This window comes from Parasteatoda tepidariorum, chromosome 1 (assembly GCF_982258835.1).
Source record: "Parasteatoda tepidariorum strain Cologne lab strain chromosome 1, Ptep-v5.0, whole genome shotgun sequence".
NCBI classification, from domain to species: Eukaryota; Metazoa; Arthropoda; class Arachnida; order Araneae; family Theridiidae; genus Parasteatoda; species Parasteatoda tepidariorum.
Window position 1 is genome coordinate 24,390,518 of NC_141755.1, and position 22,863 is coordinate 24,413,380.

Here is a 22,863-nt window from a genome sequence, read left to right on the forward strand (position 1 = left end):
GAATAACAACGATTCAAAGGGAAAAAAAATATTCATTCATTTTTTTTAATTAATAAAAAGGCATTTTCTACACCAAGAATTCTCAAAAATGTTATTTTTTTGCCTAATTCTAAATGATACTCACGCAATTACTACAGATCTGACAAAAGCTTTTTTTTTTTTTTTGAAAACAGTTTTTTTAAGTCCGATCATGCTAAGTGACAATCTACATGCACGTGAAATGACAAGGAATTCATATAAAATGAAGTAATCAGACAAATAAAAGACAAGTTATTTTTTTTATGTTTATTCTTGAAAAGATGACGGACATATTGGGATCTTATAAACAGAAAGGTATAATTTATTTTGCACGAATGTAGAAATTTTTGTTGTAACATAAAAAAAAGAAATCAACATTTTTACATAAGTGGCAACAAAATGAATGGAAAACGGAACTATAATTCATTGATGTAGTTGGGATACAGTACGGATTGAAATAATTTGAAAGAAAACAGCTAAATAAATGAATTCTATACTTAAGATATCAGTTTTAATTTAAAGGTTTTTGGTTAATGTTTTTTATTTTCAACTGGTTTCAATTTTAATATTTAAAGGATGAATCAAGGAAAGTTTAGGTGGCTAGCGAGCATTGAGGAACTAGATAAAATAAGTCCTTTAGAAGAAACTTCAAATCAAAACAAGAGATCATTATCGAGTTTAGTGATGGCATCTTACAACAAGTCTTCTATTCCAGCTATTTCTCACATAAGAAATTCCGACACTAAATTTCGCAAATATTTTTGGAGTCTTGCTTTACTCGTCACTTCATGCGTGTGCATCTATGAAGTTCATAAATTTTTCTGCATCTATTTAGAATATCCTGTTATAACTGATTTGAAAATTGATTCAAATTTAAAACTAATATTCCCTGCGGTGACTTTCTGCAATTTGAATAGAATGAAAAGAGAATATATGGATTGTACAGACAAGTCTTTTAAGAAATGCATCGAAGGAAAGTTTTCACATTCAGTGAGTAACCTGCTCCCGCATTATGATAAAATATTTTCCGAAAACCTCCCATACAATGCTGAGTTACACAACGATTCCGATAAAACATTTCCAGTATATGGTGGAACAAATACAGATAGATTTGTCACTAAATACATGAAATTAGACACAAGCAGTAAAAGGTGCTATGGTCATCTGTTTCACGAGTTAGTTCAAAAGTGTTCTTTCCAATCAAATCCATGTAGCAAAACGGAGTTCAGTTACCATCACAGTTTGCAGTTTGGAAATTGCTACACCTTTAATGCGAATCCTAAGGATTTAATGGCCATCACTGAAAGGGGTCCAACAGCTGGACTGGAAATGGATTTAAATATTCACGAAGAGCAATATTTAGATTTAACACAATCTTCGGGTTTACGTTTGGTCATTCACAATCGAGATGAACAACCCAACCTGGTCGAAAATGGAATTAACATCAGCCCTGGTTTTGAAACTCAAGTAGCACTCACAAAGGTTTCACGTAAGAGGTTACCCAAACCTTTTAAGGATGGCTGTAAAAAGTACGAGTCTGAGACAACAGTCAAGAGTCAGCATGACTGTATCGTCTCGTGTAAGCAACGTTACAGTTTGTACAAGTGCTTTTGTACAGATCCCTTCATTCCGCACGCAGGATTAAAGCCTTGTGATTTAGGAAATTTGGAAGATAAGGAATGCTTAAATGAAGTAATGAATTCTTTTGTTGAAGGTAATATAACCTGTGACTGTCCACTTTCGTGTTCCTCTGAAACTTATGATTTACTAGTTTCGTCATCTTCGTTACCATCTGATACAAACAGCAACGATCCAGACGCTGCTCTCGGTATGCTTGAAGCGAATTGTACCTATGACTACAATCTGTTTAAAAAATGGATAATTTTGGGTGATGCAACTCATTACAATAAATCTCTGAAATTTCTCCCAAGTCGTGTCTCCCATTTTCGGGAAAAGAGAAATGTGAATGCTTCGAAGTCTAATTTAAAGTTGAAAGTTTACTTCAAAACTCTGGATCAGAAAATTTATACGCAAAAAGCTAGATATTTAAATTTTCAGTTGCTTGCACATTTAGGTGGTTTCCTAGCTTTCTGGTTGGGAACGTCGATTGCTGTAATTTTTGAAATGGCAGAAAATTTTTTGAGACTTATTCTCTATTATATAAAAATTTACATTTAGAATTATAAGCTGTTCTCTCTAATTTTTAAGGTAAATCTTATACTGTTAGTTCTTATAAAAAGCTAATTCAAATTAGCTGGATTTAAAAATATTTAAGATTTTAAATTTTGGACAACTTACTAAATATTGCTGCGAAATAATTTTTGATATGCTTCATAATATTTAGCAATAAAGGATATTAATTATTGAGAATTTGAAAAATCAAAATTAGTTAAATGAAAGCTTTCAAATTTATCATTCGTAAAATAATTAAGATTTTCGACAGCTTATAAATAATTTCTTATACAGCTTCATTTTATTTACTAACAAGGAGCAATCACTCAAAATTGAAAAAATTAAAAATTGTTTTTTATTCATACTATCTTAAGAATTTTCAACAGCTTCAAATTATTGTTGTATAAGAATTTTCGATAAGCTTTAATTTATTCAGTAACAAAGGATAATTATTGTAGATTAGGAAAATAAAAATTAGTAAAGTTATCATTTGCAGAGTCGTTAAGATTTTCAACAGCTTACAAAATAGTGTAGTAAAATAATATTTGATATCCTTCATTTTATTTAGCAATAAAGGATAATTACTGAAAATTTTAAAAATTAAAATTAGTAAATTTGACATTTATAGAATCATTAAGATTTTAAACAACATAAAAATAATACTGTTGTAAAATAATTTCCTGGTAGCTTAATTTTATTTAAGATGTAAAAAAGGATAATTATTGAAAACTGAAAACTTTTAACTCAGCATTGATAAAATGATTAAGATTTTTAATAGCTAACAAAATTTGCCGTTAAATAATTTCATATATGCTCCATTTTATTTACTAATAAAGGATTATTACTCAAAATTAGAAAAATGAAAGTTAGTAAATTTCACATTTTCAGAATCATTAAGATTTCATCAGTTAACAAAATATTGTAGTAAAATAATATTTGATATACTTCATTCTATTTGGCAGCAAAGGGATAATATTGAAAATTAGAAAAAATGATAATTGAAAACATAAGTAAATTCGTCATTTGTTGATTTGATACCTAAAATAATTGTGTTCTTCTTCACTTAAGAATATTTCTTAAAACAAGGCAGCATTTTTAGAGTAAAAAAACTATTGTATAATACTTTTTAAGTCATAAAATTGAAAAAGCAAATTGAAACATGATTTTCATAGAAGCTCTAAATGAGAATTTTTCTATGTTTAGAATTATGGAAAAACAGGTTTAGGAAAACTTTCCTTAATTTTTAGTAAAAACTCTAATGCATCATTGCTATAGTTTTGCTTACTATCCATTTCTAAATAAGTCTACACACAAAATAATTAAAAGAAAGTTCTTATTTCGATACAATAATCATAAATATTTCTACTGGAGCCAGGATGGCTCAGGAGGTAGAACATTCGCCTTCCAATGAGGTGAGCAGAGTTTGAATCCCAGCAATGGCTGGTCAGTACGAATTCCGAATACGGCTTGCACCGACCACAGTGATGATGTAAAATATCCTCAGTGGTAGACGGATCATGGTTTAGAGTCCCCTTGCCGTCGAGCTAACCGTGGGATGTTTTCATGGTTTCCCTCTCCATGTAATGCAAATGAGGGTTAGTTCCACCAAAAAGTCCTCCAGGAAAGCAAATTTTTCCCAATACTTGATCCAAGAGTTCTCTTGTCTTCTTGATTGGGTTCAAAATTACAAGGCGACAAAGTTGAACATTAGTAGTCTTAAACCCAAAAAATTGGGTCAGCTGTTCAACAACGGTTATAAAATATTTCTTCCAAGGAATATTATAGGCACCAAAGAAATTACAGTATGAATTATTAAGAAATAACAATTATTTCCCCCAAAGATTATTTAATTCACTTATAAGAAATTAGTTAGCACTAATAAATACAATAACAATTATTAATTCTGAAGATTATTTTTGGAGCTAATAAGAAATTACAGCATGAATAGTATTCATTATATTGAAAGTATTTTAATATTTTAAAAACTAAATAGACACACTGTCAATGTATTAAATTTAATAGAAAAATTGTATTATTGTTTCAGCTTCAGCAGCAACAAAATTATTATTGTTTTATTTGTATTTCCTTAATATGTAGTGTTGCTTCTTAGCATATTTTTGACTGATTTTTTTAGTATACATTTTTTTTATCTAACAAGACAACACTGCTTTTCTATTAACTATCTTTATCTTTTGTGTTTTCACACTTATTTACTAATAATAAAGTCTTTTTTGTGAAATAATAGTTTAGAGCTTGTTATGTATTTTTCAGTAATTTTTTGCTCATTTAGAGGAAAATATAGAAAAACAATCCTAGCTGCTGAAAATGGAATTTAATTTCTGGAATAATTTATTGCAAATAAAAAGTATAAACAAGATGATTTTAAGATAATTTTCCGGATATATGACCCCCTGAAGAGCTCAGTAAATTAAATAAAATTTTGTATGTAGGTATTATAAATCTATGCGTTCAATCGTGTTAATAAGGATTGTGAAGCTCTCATGGTTACAGTTACAAAATGGAAACACCCATTTTTTAATGATTGAAACATAATGCTTACAGTAAAAAACCTATAATGGAATTGGAATGAAATTTTTAGCACAATAAATTGTGAAACTAGGCTTCAGAAAAGGAACTCCATTTTTTGTGATCACTAAGGAGAAGAGAGTATAACAAAAACTTTTAAAAACAGAGAAGAAACAATTAACAAGTCAGACATGACCAAAATTTTTAAAACATGAAATACTTTCTTCATAATTTTATCTTTGATTTTAATGGTTTTTATCACGCTTCTCATTAGTGGTCATAAAAAATGGTGATGCTTGGCAAAAGCTGAGTGTCACAATTTCTTGTGCTAAAAATATTGACACAATTTTAAATTTTTTTACTGTAAGCATCATGCTTCAATCATAAAAAGTTTTTTTTTTCTTCCAATGCCCGGGTTTGTTAATATTAGTCAATTCAGGCATTTTGCAGGGTAGATTTGTTAGCCACTTTTTCAGGGACACCATATTAAGTGGGCAAACGTTGTATATAACATAAATATATATATATATATATATATATATATATATATATATATATATATATATATATATATATGTAATAACAGGGCTCCAACCCTGTTATCAGTGGTGTATTTAGCTTGAAATAATTGCAGTCTTAAGCCATCATACATTCTAAACAGGTTTATTAAATGTAGGCTGGTATTGCTAACAGTTGACGTCCACGCTCCCTACGGGAGGGGAATGGACAAGACTCCGGACAATTCCGGCACAGCTTATTTGGATCACATCATGATGAAAAGGACACGCAAAACTATGCGTTCTTACGTTTTATACCAACATAGATTTGAGGTAAAAAGGCACATTTCGTACATTCCTTGTATCCTTACGCATTAAGGAAAATCATTTCTGCTTCCTTATATGGAATTGAAAAAGGGAACGATTCTAAAAATAACTCTTCCTTTGAAATATAAATCTATTTATATTTCAATGGTATGTTTTCAGCCTTGAATTCCCAAAATAGAATCTCTCTACGCTTATTCTTTAACAAAGACATTTTATGAAAACGAAAGAGTTTTAATTCTTTTATTAATACAAAAGTATTTAATTTTTGTATTACACACACACACACACACACACACACACACACACACACACACACACACACACACATATATATATATATATATATATATATATATATATATATATATATATATATACATAGATACATACACACATATGAGCTGTGGTGGCTCTGGGGATAGAATCCTCGCCTTGTAACGAGGCGAACCAGGTTCGAATTCCGGCGATGGCTAGAATTCGAAATCCACAACCAGCTTGTACCAACCACAGGGCTAACGTAAAAATATCCTCAATGGTAGACGGATCATGGGTTAAAGTCCCCTTGCCCTCAGGCTAACTGTTGGAGGTTTTCCTCTCCATGCAACAGAAATGTGGGTTAGTTCCAACAAAAAGTACTTCACACAGGAAACGTCTTCCAATAATTGATCCAGGAGTCCGCAGTTAAAAATTAGTAGCCTTAAACTCAAAATCTGGGTTGGCTGTTGAACGACTGTTATAAAATAAAATAAAAAATACACACACAGATATAATTTACACAAAGAAAAAGTTATTAATTTTTTTAAAATCTAAGAGCTCTCTTTCAACTGATGTGAAAAGCCTGTTTAACAACCATGCAATTAAGTATTGAATACGTTGTGTAACTGTTTGTGATGAAGAATGAACATCAAGAAGAATTTACCAAAAATGATGTCTTTTTTAATGTGTGCGTGCGTTTTAAATTAAATAAATTATATTCAATAAAAAAAAGTTTGACTCAGAAAATTGTGGTATAATATAAACCTAGCTTTGAAAGAAATAAAAAAAAAATCATTTTTAAATTTCGTTAATATAAAAAATCTTTTCAAAAAATTCTTTCACTTTGAATTCATTAACATTTTGAAATTTTGTATGTTATGCGAAGTATGTTACAAAGCCTATTAAAAAAAAATTCATTACAGGGAAAGAAACTCAAATTTATTTAAATTTAAGGGAACAAACTCATATCAAATGTTTATGATTAAAATGATTATGAATTTGGAGAATAAGTTTAAGAATATTCATTTATGATTTTAAGATGATGTATGTTACAGAAAATGGAATGAATAATGTTATCAGAAACTTTAAAAAATACTGTTTCATTGAAAAAAAATATGCCACGAAGATTAGCAAAGAGTTGATCAATTGCTCTATAGAGTTCGATTAGTTAATTAATGATATTAATTAAGAGGCTGAGCTCAAATTTCGGTTCATAACAGATATGATTGCTTATAAATTGTCTCTGTTTCAAAAGTATTAAAGTTTACCTACCTTGTTTTATCAATAATATTAAAAACATTTATCTTTAAGACTGAATTAAAAGGAGAGAAACTTGTGTGCTAAAATCAGAAATGCAAATAAGGTGCAAGCTTAGGATAGAACAGAACAGACTGCTCTATCATCTCACATGCGTGTAAACTGAACTTTTTTTCATTTTAGTTGACAGTTACCATTTTAATAGTGGAATTAAAATCTAAGTATTGAAACTCAGATAAAATTTTTTCATGCTTTAGGTTTCTTTTTTAACGTTGTATGCCAGTTTTCCATTTTTTTCTAACATATTTTCTAATATTTTTAAAAGAAACATAAAAATTGTTGTTTTAAACTTTACATTACCTAAATATATTTTAGAAACTATAAATAAATATATATATATGTTCCGGTTGGGTCGTCAGCCTAACGCGAAACCCCCAGTGCTTAGTTCCCAAGCATGCTTGGAACTCATTTTATCAATCCACTGAAAGGATGAAAGGCTGAGTCAACCTTGTTTGGCCCGAGGATCGAACCCAGAATCTGCGGCACGAGTGTGGGAAGCGATACCACTTAGCTTGTGCATCTATTATGAGACATAGTAAAAATAAAAGAAGACACAGAGCAGTAAAAAACTACTAACATAACATTATTATTACTAATACTTATTTGCCAGATGAAAATGTTGTTAAGACTGATTTAAAACAGCAAATATTAAAAATAATTATTTATTAACATATAATATACATTCTTCGAAAATGTATAAAAATAATTTAAAAACATGACATTTCATATAAAAAATAGGTAATAAAAATTTTAAAACAAAATAAATAATATATTTTATAAGAACAATTTTTTTTAAATATAATATTATCAAGAGTAAAAATTCTATTCTACATACAAGTAAAACAAAAAGGCTGAGAACACTTTTCTTCCCACTGTGCTATATCATCTTTAGTCAGAATATTTTCCAAGGGTACTTCTTCTGAATAATTAAAAAAAAATTATTTTAATAAGTTTTCTTTTTAAACAAAATATAAATACTAAATGAATTTTTTTGTGTTTGTAAATATATTTGATTTAATGCATTAAATAGTTATTGTTTTTGTTTCTTCCTTTTATTTTTTTTTAAACACATGGTTTTAAAAATTTTTTTTACTTATTATTTTCATAGTCACCATCACATTCTCTAAATGATTTTGAAAATATGTTCCTTTAATTTTTTTTTATAATTTCAATTACAGTTTGTTCGTATAAACACACCAATGCTAAGAATATAACACAGGCAACTATTTTTTGAATGTGCACTTTAAATCATAAATTTGTTTTATAAGCCAAAAAAAGTAATAGCAAAGCTTTTTATTTTTTCACAAGTTCTTAAATAATTATTTAAGACAATCAGGCAAAAGGAGTAAGAAAACTTTTGGCAGTACTCATACTACTGAAAATGAAATTTTGAAAGAATCAATCACTAAATTTGGATTTTAATTCAGTTAAACAAATGAAATGTAAATATCTAAGGCATGAGTATGGCTAACAACCTTTTTTTTTAAAATTTTGATGAGCAATGATCTTTTTTTCTGGTTTATAACTGTGTGAGAACAAATCCAAAAACAAAAAAAAAAATATTGATATTTTGATAATTTAAGCTTAATAAGAGGTATATTACACTTATGTAAAGGAAATTATTTAAGTAAAAGTAATATAAAAGAAAAAAAGTTCACTAAAAATAATTTAAAATGTTGAGTTTTGCATGCTTATTCTTTCTACATAGACATTCAAATTTGAAATAAAGCAAGAAAATGAACACGTAGTCAAAATTATGTCTGTTTTGCAAAGCATTTTATCAAAGCTCAATGCATATTTAAATTAAGTGAAGTCTTGCAAACATAGAATAATTTGCAAGAAAAAAATGTAAAACTTTTAGCAATCGATTAATATTTATATAATATTGCAAACAAATATCAATATTTATACTGTTTTTACATCTTTTCTGCAGTTCTTTTTAATCTTTTAAAAAAATCCTGTCCAGAAAGAAAATGAGTAACTTTTCTTTGATAATTATTTTCAATTGATTGTTATTGATATGCCATTTATAGACATTCATCTAGATGATTTTATAATGAAAGTTGAATAAAAAAAAATCTAAATTTTTATATTTATTAAAGCAAACAAATAATGTTGAAAAACTCATACCTGGTTGTGCTGGAGTGATGCGATTTTGTCTGGTTAAAGAACATTTTGGCTTATTCAATAACTTCAGTAAAAAATTCAATAAACAATACAGTTTTTCAAAATAGGCAGATTTTTTGATACAGTTGAGATCTGACTGAGATAAATTTAATCCCTCCAACCACTGAAGAAACTTTGTGTGTTCAATGAGAAGAATTTGCACCTTTTTGAGCCTGAAAAGAAAATTCTTTTACTCATTAAAAATAAAAATGCATAAATAGATTTAAACTGCATTAAAAATTGTTTTACCTTTAAGTAATTAAGTTTAATTACTGATGACCTTTAAAATGCTAACATTCACTTTGAACAACATTAGAATAAACAGATACAGTAGAATTTTGATTTTAATATCTTTTATCTGTAATTAATAGCATTTATTTCTAAATGTAAACCAATCTATGTATTATCAAAAATTATGTTTTTTTCTTAAAATTCAAAATCCCATACACCAAAAACCTGCCTAAGAGAGGAGGAATAATAGTCTAGTTTTCATACATTTCCTTAAATAGATAATAGAAAATTAATAATATTGTTGACGTTTTTCAATTATCTGAAAACATTTTGAATGAGCAGAATGGGAATTAAGATTACTTTTAGAATGAATAGAAATATTTACATTTAAAAAATTCTAAAACTGGATTTTTATTAAAGGGGAAAAAATATTTAGATAATTTAGTAAAGTTACACAAACATTTTCCATACACATATTTTTTTAAACATGAAAAATTCAATTTTATGGAAAAATATAGGTAACTAAACAGATTGTAATAGCTATAACAATACACACCAGAAAATTTTTTTAAAATTACATAAAAAAGTTTGTATAATTTAATTTATAATTTATCAAACAGAAACTTTAAGCTGGTGACTTCCCTTTAGCAAAAAACTGATTTTTCCTATGTTATTTACAGACAAAGTAGCACATAGTAGAAAAAAAAAATCAGAACAATTTTGCTTTTTTTTTTTTTGTATGAAAGGGAGAATAGGTAAACAATAAAATGAGAGTTGAAAGTATTCTAAAGCAAAAAAACTATTTTTTGGTCTAAGTTCATGCACAACAAATTTACTAAATTATAAGTTCTAAGTTATTGTCAGAACTATGTACTAAGCTAGTATATATTTAAAGCTAATCTTTCAGAGTTGTAAAAGTTAATATATTCCCTGCACACCTGGAAAAAGCTTTTTAGAAAGGAAAAGTAGTGATAAAGAAGTAACAGAAATAGCTACACAAGAAAGTAAATACTAGAAAGAAAAAGTCTATGGAAAAATTTATTACCTTAATTTTCTTTTCATACTATGTAAAACTGCTAAAAAACCTTGACACACTCCGGATGTTATTGACAAGATGATAGGACCCGCGTCTTCTAATTGTCTTACCACTTCTGTCATTGGGGACAAAAAATCCATTATAGAGTCGAAATAAAAGTTGAATTCCTGATTAACAACACCTGGAAAAAATATATTTCTATTTTACAATGCTAAGTTTTTAACCGAACAAGAAAAAATATTGTTTTAATTTAATAATTATATAAATTGAGTTAAAAACAATGTTATTTATGAATGAATATTTTCAATCATATGAATATTTTCTTATGGTTGAAAATATTATGAATATTTTCAACCATAAATAGACAACCATTGATGCAGGCCTCTTTTACAGCAAATAACTTTGTCTTACTTTATATAATAATGTCAAAAATCATCTATTTTAGAGAATAATTTAATCAAAGAATATTATTGCTAAATAAGTACTTAAAAATAATATTAAAACACACCACCCAACCATGGCCAAGCACTTTTTTCAGGACTGTCTATGGCTATGGTAGGAATTTTGATATTTTAGTAGACAGCATCAGATGAGGGAGACACCACCAGATGAACTGGATAGCACCTGAACTATTACTACTCTTTAAAACTTCCACACAACAACCAGCATAGGCATGATAGTTGTCTAGTCAGCTACCAGGATTGAACTAGCAACCCCCAGCTGAGTGAGGTAAGTTTTTACTACCTACATCACCAGGGTGCCTACAAATTCGAGCAAGAGGACCTAAACAACTAGGATAATTATTATGACTACTTCTTGACACTGCAATTTTATAATTAAATTCAGGTCATAACCTCTATGAAATGAAAAAAAACTCATATGGAAATTAATTTGCTATGAATACAAAAATTTTTTTTTATTGTTATGGTATTTACAAAGACAATGGTCAGTCAAAGCTGGTATTAATCAAACAGAAATAATAAAAACCTTAGAACACAATACAACTAAATAAATAATAAGTATAATCTTAAAATAACTTACATTTTTGCCACACTTTGGCACTTCTAATTAAAAACATCAACGTTTCTGTGACAGCAGACATACAAAATTTATGCAGAATTGTAGGCACTTCAGCAGCAAAATTCTGTAAAATCAAATCTTGAATTTAGGATTAAAAAGAAATTTATGAAAGAAAGATGAAATAGTTAGAGTGATTGTTCGTTTTAAAAAAATAAAGGAACTAGATTCTTTTGTAAATTATGTAGTAAGCCACACCACTTGTTACCCAAAAATAACTAATTGCAAATAAACTGAGCTAGCATTAAATTATAGTTTTAAATGTGTAGCAGAGCCATGGAACGAGCATTGTTTTAAGACTGGAAATTCGGTTTTTCTAAAATGATGATCAAATTATTTAATCTACTAATAAATGAAATTTTTTTTATACTTTCATTATTAAAAGGGAAATTAGAAAATATTTATTCGCTGTAGATCTTTTCCATTCAGGCAGTATTTTTTGGCTTATGTAGTATACAAATCTAATTAATATGAATTATACCAAGAATGCACACCAACAAAGGTTAGTTAAAGCCTCAATAAAAAAGTTGAAAGTTAAACAAAAATAATTATATACTTATCTATAAATAAATTTACTTAACAGTTCAATTAAAAATTAAATAAAAAATAATATCTATTCTTTTATTTTTTTCAAGTTAATCATTTAACAAAACTTTAGCCCTTTATTTTTAATTATGATATTATGTTATAAACAGAGAAATAATTGGTAGGAATACCAAGTTTAATTAAAATACTTATGTATGCAGATATATACCTCTACACTTACATTCCTTAAATATGTTCAAAATATTAAAATTAAACAATATTCAATAAACCTTAAAGAAGTAAAGATAAAAAAGAACAACGTAACTATTTAACTTTTGTTTGAATTTCAATTACCAGAAATATAATGCATAGTAATCATGTATACTATAAAATTTAATTACTCACACAGATTATATCAACTTGATTGATAAGATTTTTAAGGAAAGGTATTACAGAAGGGTGTAATCTTTTCACAGATGTTGAGGAACTAAATTCTGTTATTACAGGAACAACTTTGGATTTCAGAAGTTGTGAGGCATCCTAAAAATAAATAGGAAAAAAAAAAAATTAATGCTAGAATAGATGAAAGGTTAATATATATAGATTATATTTAAGGTTGCTTTTCAAAGGCCCTTTTGTCACATAAATAAATACTCATTTGCAAATAATGTGTTTTTAATATAATTTAACAATTATTCGTCTATTTGGTCAAGTTTAACCTATTTTTAGTCAACTACCTCCATGATAATTCAAAAAATGTGCAGAACCTCAATATGAAAAAAAAGCCACAGTTTTGTGAAAAAGAAAGATATTTCTGAAATCATATTTTGATATTTGAATAGGTATTCCAACTTTGAATCAGCTGAGCATTTAAAAACTAGCAAAAATTGAGAATTATTCATTGATTTTGATAATTTTCATCTAGATTAAAACCCATAAATTTATACATAATAAATCTTCTTACAAATGGGCAATTTCATCATTTACAAACCAAAATATCCAACTTTATCAATATTGATACTTCATAGATTTTTTTTTGGCTTGAAAAGACTATTTTAATATTATGTTGTTTGACAAAAAGTAGTAGTAGTACTTTAATGAAACACAAATTTTCAATTGAAAGTAGAAGTATTAATTTTTTCAAGAAATAAAACTTTTTTGATATTTTATAAACAATTTCAATATTTCCTTTATTTTAATTATTTTCTCTAACCTTATGAAAAAATAAAAAAATTTTTTTAAAATAAAATTTTGGTTATTTTAATATTTCAATCAGCAAATTTTTTGTTACATCTGAAACAAAAATTAAGTAAAAGTTAGTGTTTCATATATACCAAGCCATATTTTAGAAAATATTTTTTGCTTCTATTTTTTGGTTGTTAATAACTAATTATATACCATTGATTTTTTCAGTGCAAATAATTGTTTAGAAATCGATGATGAAGGTGTACCACTTTGCATTACAGCAAAACATTTTATTTAATATGTCTTTAAGAGATAGGAGAACTTAAAAAAAAAACAGTTAAAATAGTAGAATGAAAAAAATAGTAGAGTGAAAGATGCTTACATTACAGTCAGAAGAACAAATGAGCAAAAGAGTAGAAAGATTTTGAGAAGCGATGAGTGCTCTGCTTTTGACGTTCACCCAAGAAATATATGAATCAATTACAGCTTGTAAATGCAGAAAAACTAGAAAGCAATGAAAAGAGATTGAGACAAAAGAGGAAGGCATAAAATATAAAAAGAAATTTATTTAAATTAACTTGTATGAATTTTCAAAGTATTAGATATTATAATTTTTTGTTTATAATAAATGCTACACATTCCAAAAAGCTGTTTAAAAAAATATGATTTTTTTTTAAAAAGAGAAGTTAAAAGACTAGACGTAGGAGCTGGTCTCGTTTAGTTAGTCTGTTCCGTTTTACAATAGGTTTATTAAATTTTGTTCTTACACAGCTATGCGATCTATTTTTTAACTTGAATTATTTAATCAAATGTTAGTTTTGTAGTTAAATATCAGTTACATACACATGTGGGTAATTTCATGATACAAAAGACAAGATTATAACATTTATAATTTCTTATACATATAATAATATAATGCTATTGAAAATCATTCCATATAACTTAAAAAAAGTAGTACATTTTTATCAATGAAAACACAATTTAAAAATAAGAAAATCTATCAAACAATGTAACACCAGTTACCACCAAATTGCCTTTATGCAGTTTTTATAAAAATAATCTCCAAATGCAAGAGAAAAATACAGATTGATGATTAAAATATGAAAAAATAAATGATTAAAATATTCCAGTAGATAGAGAAAAAAATAATTTCATAAATGAAAAGATACAAAATTGCTAAGAAAATTCAGGTATACAAAATTAGTAGTATACCTGGCAGATATGTCATTAAGCCCATTTCTTGCATATTTTCAGAGCAGTTGGAAACTAATACACACAAGCATTTATGCAACGAATTTCCAGAATAAGTTCTCAGTTGTTTTTTAGATGTTGTAATTACTGTATAAAGATGGGATTGAATTGCAGGTAATGATAGAGAAAATTCTGAAACAGATTACAAAGTTTAGCAACATAATAACAAAATGACAGCAGAATATTTTGTAGCTTTAATCTATTTAATAAATTCTGATATAAATTTAGTTGTCTCATCTATCTTATTCAAACACAAATCATAAAATTAATATTTTGTAGGTGCTGTACAAAGTGTATAATACACACAAGTTTATGAGATAAAAATGGTACACCAAGTGAAGGGTTAAAGCAGTTCAGTTCAAGGATAAAGAAGTCCAGCCCCCTTATGAAGTTGTAAAATGAATTTCCCAAGGTTTTATGAAGGGTTAAGCAGGGAGCCTGCTTAACCCTTCATAAAACTTTGGGAAATTCAACCTTGGGAAATTCTTGGGGAATTCAGAATTTAAGAGCTCAGTAAATATTCTTAGATATGTTATTGCCATATGCTCCCATTTAAAGAACTGATTATAAATGCACTTTTCCAATTTACATTTTGTATTACTTAATTACTTATGGATGTAATACTTAATTACTTATGGATGTAATACTTAATTACTTATGGATTTAATACTTAATTACTTACAGATTTAATACTTATAGATTTAATACTTAATCTTTTTTAGACTTTTATAAATGATAAATAGTTCTAGGGGATACTTTTTAATAATCAAGGAGGGATATATTTTTAAAATATGTTTTGACGAAGAATTTTTTTAAGCAAAATGTATAATTACATTTACTTTGCACTTTCACAAGCACAAAATAATAAATAGGAAAAGGTTATTTAGAATTGGTCACTTATCAGGATTGGAGCATTTTATCTTTTTAAAGTAAGTGCATTTTTAAAATTTTAATTAGTGGGAGAAATTTTTTTTGTTCTTATTAAATTTCCAGCACATATGGCTTTATCATTGCAAATAAAATAAAAAAAATTAGAAAAGTGCATTTTTAATCAGTGCTTTAGTTAGATAGGAGCGCATAGCAATGGATGGGGATAACAGTAAATACTAGCGTGGGGTAAAAAAAAAGGATACCAGCTCTGGGGAACTATTTTTTCTTGTGCGATATGCATTTGATCATTTCTTCTTAGTTTATTTGTAGTTGCAAATAAGGAATTTATAAATTCAGTTATTTATAAGCATGTAAGTAAAGTTTAGAGCTAATTCTCTTAAGTTCACAAAATTTTGAAAATTCCACTAAAAAAAAAAGTCCAAGATTAATTTTAGGTAATAGGCTAAATAAATTTCTTTTCATAAATCGTTTTCAATCCCAAAAATATTTTAATATATTACTGGAAAAAATGGTCTATAAAGGATCAAATAATAATGTAAGCGCTGTTAACCTTTTGCCTACAGCTCTTAGCACACACTAAAGCGGGTTATTTTGGTCCATTTGTTTTATCCACTGTAAACAAATATTTAAATATGTTTTCCATTTAAATCTTGTTAGTTAAAAAAGAAATATTTGTATGATATGTGAAGAAAATTATTCAAAGTTTATACAGACAAACCTCTGTCAGTCTTACCAAAAGCGTCAATCGAATATTGACTGCTTTTACTTATCAAAATTTAGAGTTTTGTTAACTTTCGTGGACTTCATTTGTACCTCTTTTAGTAGTTCCACAGTCCATAGTGAGAGGGGGGGGGAGGGCAAAGCAGTCGCAATGCATGGCAAAAGTAGTAAATTAGCATGTATTTTTCTGTAATGGTAGGTAACTATCATATATTTACTTTAATTAGTAATTCTTAATAGTTAATATAAAACATTTAGTTATTGGCATCAATGTTATCAAAATTAGATCACACAATGAATATGGTTAGGTGTTCGTTTCTCATTTTCTTCTACTCTAACCTATTAATCAGCTGCAGTGTTCGGTGTAGTGACTGGCAGTTGCAACCAAATAATGGGGATGGACCTTGCTCTCTACAACCATTATGCCACCTTGTTAAATGGATTTGAAGCCATGAGCTCAGGTAAGATCTGAGAGTGCAAAAACTAGATTGAATCTGTCTGTCAATAGCTATGATCCTAAACAATGCCATGTGCTATCAGATTGTGTTTAAAGTGAGAAAGAATTGGTACTGAACTTTCCATAATTGTTGATTAGCAACAATGTGCAAACTATGCAACATGCAAGAATTCCTAATAGTGCATTACACCATAGTGAATAATACATGCCTGTGTGTCAAGTTCACTGTTACTATTTGAATCTGTTGCTATTTGAATTTGCAAATAAATATCTTGATGTTCTATATCTCTTGGCTTAATCACATGTATGGTGCATCACAATATATATCAAACGGGGAAGATGGATCAAACAGAAATTTTTTATTAAAACGTAAACTCAAATGAAGAAGCAAAGACATCGACATTGTCAGAAGCAACTGTTTTTTGAAGTAAATACAAATTATACATTTTATAAAATTGTCAATACGGTTATTATATTGGTACAACTGTTAAGAAATACTCAATTAAAATATTTGATTTTGTTTTTTTGATATTGAAGTTTGACTGTATATGGACTTTTTTCACAAATATACATTCCCTTCTGAAAAAAAAATTTTGAATTAAAATTTTCTAAATTATTACCTTTGTCCCAAAGTAATTTTCCTTGATGAATAATAAGACAATCATATAATTGCTTAATAATGCATCTTCCTTCCATAGAAAAATCTGCAATATCAATTAAAAACATAAATTTATTAATATCAATTTAAACTTGTTTTAAATTTCGCTTTTTACAAATAAAAACTCAAATTAGCATTTTTTAAAAAAAAACTTACAGTTAAAGCCTTTCAAAAACAAACTATTTTGAACCTGAATATGGAAACTTGATTTCCTGATTGAAATTAAGATTGATGTAAAAACCAGATAAAAATGTATTAATATAGAAAATTTTAATTATCTAAAATATAACTATAAATAGAAGTAGGACTATACCATGTTATAGTAAAAATGTCAAAGAATTCAAACAAATATTTTTAGCAAACAAGGTGCAATTTTAACTGTAAAAAGTTGAAAACTTATAACCATGAGTATAATGATTGATAAAAAAAAAAAAAAATGATATCTATGATTTAATAGTTTTCTGAGGTAATTGCTTAATATAAACTAAACCATATCATATACAGAGTTGACACTAAAATTGTTATAATTATCCGTTATATCTCGATACATGAATGATATAGATTTGCCATAGAATATCTAGACAGTTAATCAGTTCATATTCACATTATACAAATCTCAAATCTAAACAATAGTTTTTTAAATACTATAATCCACCAAAAATCAAATATGAACAAAAGAGTTAAAGAGTATATTCAAAATATTAGAATGAATGCAATTCTACACACCTTTATTATTAATACTGATTTTAAAAGTCTCTGACACTATTTTAATAAATGAATCAGGCCATAACATAATTGTTCCAATTGCTGAATCTCCATATTGATGATAAGGTACATTGAATAACAGTTTTAAAACAAATTTTCTGATATTGCTCCAAAAATTACTCCAATATACTTCCTCTAATAAAGTATAGTTATCATCAGTATTGTAAAGTTGAGGCAAATCCCACATTTGGCGAGCTAAAAAGTAAATATATACTTATAAATATTTGAAACATATTATTTTGAGCAAATAAAAAATAAGAATAAAATAAATCAAGGGTGAGAGGCATGTTTAACCCGCAACAATTAGAAATCTCAAAAAGTCACTCGCAATATTTGAAGCAAGGAAAATAAAATTTTTATGAATCATCATGGATTTAAATTCATCAAAGTGAAAAACGAGAAAGAGATAAAAACAATTAACACTTTTGCTAATATTCAGCAGAGATAAGACTTTTTTTCTTCGTATGTTTGAAATTTTGAGAGCTGTGTATTTTAATTTTGTCCTCCTTAAAAATTAGACCCCTGTGACACCCATGAAGTAACTGTAGATTGATTTATTAAGGCAAGATAAATAATTGTGCTAGTGCAAGAGAATAATTTATTTGCATCTAGAAACAAATAAATAAATGTTACAATAATATTTGATATTGCACTATATTTTGTACATAATTCAATATGAATTTAATTTTGAATCCAGTTTATGAGCATTTTAAAAGTTTAGTACATGATAAATTTTACACACCATTTCATTAAAATAAACCAAAATAATTTTGCAATTTTCAAAAGTCTTAAAATGTGTATTAAAAGAAGCATAGAAATTAATAGTCATTGAATGTGTTTTTTTTTTCTTTTATGCTGTAGAAAACAGTAACTTTTACTTTCAACCAGCAATTTTGAGTTTTGTTTCTAATTTGAAGATAGCTTAAGCCTCTAAATTTAAAGGCAATCCTTTAATTCATAGGTTCCCAACCTTTTTCAGATCACCGCCCACTTTCCAAGTCAAAAAATGTTCAACAACATTCCCTTACAACAGGGGTGTCAAACTCAAAAGCTAACTTGGGCCAAATAAACAATGCTTTACTTTAGGTGGGCCGCAAAAAAAATAAATCAATGTTCATTGAAACATATATTTTTATTTTGAATAGTACATTGTAATAAACATATATAAAGTTAAATTATTCTTTGATACTTGACATCTCTTCTCTGCTACTATCTTTCCTATTTCGGGAGAAATTTTATTGGCTGAGACTACTTTAAAAATTGACCCAACGTGAGCGTTATTAATACGGTTTCGGACAGGAGATTTATTTCCATTCATAACATAAAATAATTGCTCTCACTGATAAGTACTTCCAAACATAGAAATAATTTCATGTGAGAATTTCCGAGTATTTTCAAACCTTGCCGGTAAATATTTGTAAAATTCAGTCACACTCGCTTCTTTTGCCTTCAAAATTGAGTCGTACTGAATCTCAATCATTTCCATTTGCATATTACTAGGTACTGGGTATATATTTATTGAGAAAAATCGAAGGAAACAAACAAAATTTGTCTTCCAAGGAATTAAAATCTTTAAACCTTGTGTCAAATTCGGTTCTAAGATTTGAAATTTTTTCTGCATATTTTTGATACGATGCAGTATCCCTGGAATGGCGGATGCCGCAAGCCAATTAAAATTTTACATTTTCGCACGTACAATTTAAAATGATCTGTATAGTTTATAAATAAAGTATATTCTAATTTTATATGCTAGTTTTCTTTCTAATTCACATTTCTATTTTATTTTTACTTTGCGTCGGATATATTGACTGGGCCGCAAAAATGTTCATCTCGGGCCATGAGTTTGACACCCCTGCCTTACAAAATAAATAAAAATTTTACCTCATTTTATGAACTTTAATACTTTTGTTATGATACATTTCTATAATCATGCCTCTTAATCACTGAAAATTTACTTAGAGATCAAAACATTTAGATTAGATAAATTTATAAGAGCAATTTTGAAGAAATCATAAAGAAATTTTAAATGCTTGTATAAAAATAAATTCCACATCATATTATTTTGAAAGCTTAAATTAATGTTATTTTATAAACCAGTGTTTCCCAAACTTATGACTTTTGTGTACCCTTTCTAAATTTTTCGTAACGCTGAGTACCACCAATAAAAAAATTAATGAATTTTTTACTATAAAAAATCGCATAAAAGGTAAAAATCACAACTGGCTGTTGACACCACTAATTATTAACTGTTAACTCTACAAAAAATAGCCAATAGAAAAATACGTAATCGTAAATTTTCATGGCTAGCTTTGTTTTTAAATAAAATATTTTGAAATTTTCGTTTGTTGCAAAATATTTCGCATAAGAACGCGTACCCCTGCTAAACTGTTCCCGTACCCCTGGGGGTACGCGTACCACACTTTGGGAAACACTGTTATAAACCATATGAAATGGATACTTTATCCTGTCGACCATTTTCATCTACATCAAGCCAGTATTATTTTGGCATCTTTCATATTTATTTTAATATAGTAATTAATTATAAGAAATTGACAAAACATAAATATAACTTATTACAAAAAATGAGATACTTAAATTTGAACTATTTTCAAGTTTACTTTCAGATTTGGCGAAAATGGTTGGCAGGATAATATGCAAGTACTAAAAAATGTAATGTTATTTAAGAATGTAATCAGGCTCACATTTAATCTATTGTTTTTGTTTTTAGTACAGTTAATACTGAATGAAATATGTTCTAAAATCAACTCAGAGATTCAGATTTTAAAAGTTATGTACAAGAAATCTAAAAATAGTTATTTTTTATAACATTCTTCCACATAAATTAAACGAATAATACAACTAAAATAATTTAAAAATGCATTCATGACTCCTTTATAAAATGAGTTAAAAAAAATGAAATAAAACTGAAAAAAAGATTTAAATACTGCATAAAGTTTTTGAACAATAAATTTCCGACGTTTAATTTAATAAAAGAATATATCTGCATTATTATGCATATTTTATATACATAAATTAAACATAAAAAAATTATATTGACTTCTTTAACTGAATCTTAGGCAGTTAGTTATTTCAAAAATGATATAACTTACCTGATGAAGTTGGTGTTAAACTATCAAATGTTCTCCTTCTTGAAACAGTCAACCCTTCTAAACTAGTAATGGAATACATATATTTTAATATTAATGACTGATTTCTTTGTATAATAGCAAGTAGCATGGTTGCAAAATTACTTGTGTGAGATGGAGAAGTATTTTTCATTTTCGACTGTTCTAAACAATCATGATTTTTGTTGGGGGAAAATTCAGATGTTTCATTTTCTTGGATTTCATGCATCTGATTTCTCTTTAAATCCGTCTGTTTATGTTTTTTACAATTAGAGCTTAAATTATTTACAATTCTCTCAGCAGCAACTTTGGCTTCAAAAAAAGACAGATTTTGCAAAATAAGATTAAATGATACAATATTTTCCTTTTGTGACAAGATAAATTTACAGAAGATATAGTCAGTTGTTAAAAGCTTACACTGAGAATTTTTAGCTTTTTTTAGAAGTGAATTATAAACATGAGTAGCCCTCAAAATTTTCAGTAAAAAATCCTGTGATACAGAATTAGGATCAGCTAAACAGACTTTTTGCATAAAAACTCCCATATATTTATGAGACCAATAAAACACATCAGTCTCTAATGAGTTTAAAACGTTACAGGACTTTGATATTGTTTTATTAAGATCAATGTTTGCCCCACCATGAAAGAGGTTGATTAGATTTTGGTAATTGTTAGTCAGAGATGAATGCATGTCACAGACATTATTTAGTTTTTTGATTAAAAGTTCAATCGATGAAATATTAATGTCAGAGCTGCTAATGAAGCGATTAAACGCTTGCATTGGCATGGTTGTCATTTTCAATTTCTCACTGTAATAAATATGCTTAAAATCTTCAATACATTTTGTAGTCCGTTTTATTGCGGTAAAGCTTTCTTCGATTAACAACAAAGAACTTCTTTCTATCAGTAACTGTCGGAGTTTATCATGATAAATAGCAATTGTTTTCATTTTTGTATTTCTTATTGCTAAGGCACTTTTCTGTGATTCAACATTTGAAGACAGTTTATTAAGTTTCTCTAAGATTTGTGAAGCTTGTAAGAAAAGTTTTTGATTTTCTTTATTGTGTACTTTGTGAAACCGAGGACTAAATTCCTCTTGCATAGAATATTCAAAATTTTTCTGGGCATGTCTCCTTTCTCTTGCGGACATTGAAGCAGACGAACAAACTTTAAAAGTTCTATTTCCAATTTCCTCAAGACCACTATCGGAAGATTGAGATTCATAGATATCTTTAGACCGTTCAGCTGAAAACGCTTTACGTGTAGGTAAAAATTGCTCTTGAACTGCCATACTTGCATTTTCAGTGCAAGTTCAAAATTTATGATTTCAAAATAATATTGCAAAGTTAAAAATGACAAAGATGAATCATTAAATTATAATAACTGGGATATACAGGCAAATCATGTTATCGGAGAATAATTTATTTATATACAACTTATTAACACCGCATACCATGGTAACCTAATGAATTAAGAAGAGATATATTTACAAACAAAGGTGAGTCAGAAATACTGAGAAATTTGTGATTTACTTTTAACTGTCAAACTGTAAACCGTTGAATCGATTATTTGGAGCCAAGAGTTCTCAGTAAATTCATGATTGAGGGCGACATCTTGTGGAAAAGTCTAAAAGTGTAAGAGAGGTCCTTATAATTTAATCAATT

General features: G+C 27.6%; 2 protein-coding genes across 2 annotated transcripts; one reads left to right on the forward strand and one right to left on the reverse strand.

Moving 5' to 3' along the window:
* The first annotated feature begins 594 nt into the window (after nt 1-594).
* Nucleotides 595-2,196, forward strand: LOC107437866 (degenerin-like protein asic-2). Its single transcript, XM_016049993.3, has one exon. It carries the CDS (start codon nt 595-597, stop codon nt 2,194-2,196), a length of 1,602 nt encoding a protein of 533 aa, XP_015905479.3.
* Nucleotides 2,197-7,758: 5,562 nt separating this feature from the next.
* Nucleotides 7,759-22,756, reverse strand: LOC107437884 (uncharacterized). Its single transcript, XM_087160340.1, has 10 exons — nt 21,185-22,756; nt 18,036-18,269; nt 17,272-17,355; nt 14,545-14,715; nt 13,715-13,836; nt 12,553-12,687; nt 11,587-11,689; nt 10,555-10,726; nt 9,243-9,451; nt 7,759-8,031 (listed from the first exon to the last, which is right to left on the reverse strand). Exons 1-10 carry the CDS (start codon nt 22,488-22,490, stop codon nt 7,940-7,942), a joined length of 2,628 nt encoding a protein of 875 aa, XP_087016466.1. The 5' UTR covers nt 22,491-22,756; the 3' UTR covers nt 7,759-7,939.
* Between the last annotated feature and the right edge of the window lie 107 nt (nt 22,757-22,863).

Bases quoted from the DNA above. Each gene is read 5' to 3' on its own strand.
- LOC107437884 (XM_087160340.1), bottom strand. From the start codon at position 22,490: ATGGCAGTTCAAGAGCAATTTTTACCTACACGTAAAGCGTTTTCAGCT. The intron at 18,270-21,184 runs GTAAGTTATATC...TTTACTTTTTAG, and splicing joins TTTAACACCAACTTCATCAG to CTCGCCAAATGTGGGATTTG. The intron at 13,837-14,544 runs GTATACTACTAA...ATTGCTTTCTAG, and splicing joins CTTAATGACATATCTGCCAG to TTTTTCTGCATTTACAAGCT.
- LOC107437866 (XM_016049993.3), top strand. From the start codon at position 595: ATGAATCAAGGAAAGTTTAGGTGGCTAGCGAGCATTGAGGAACTAGAT.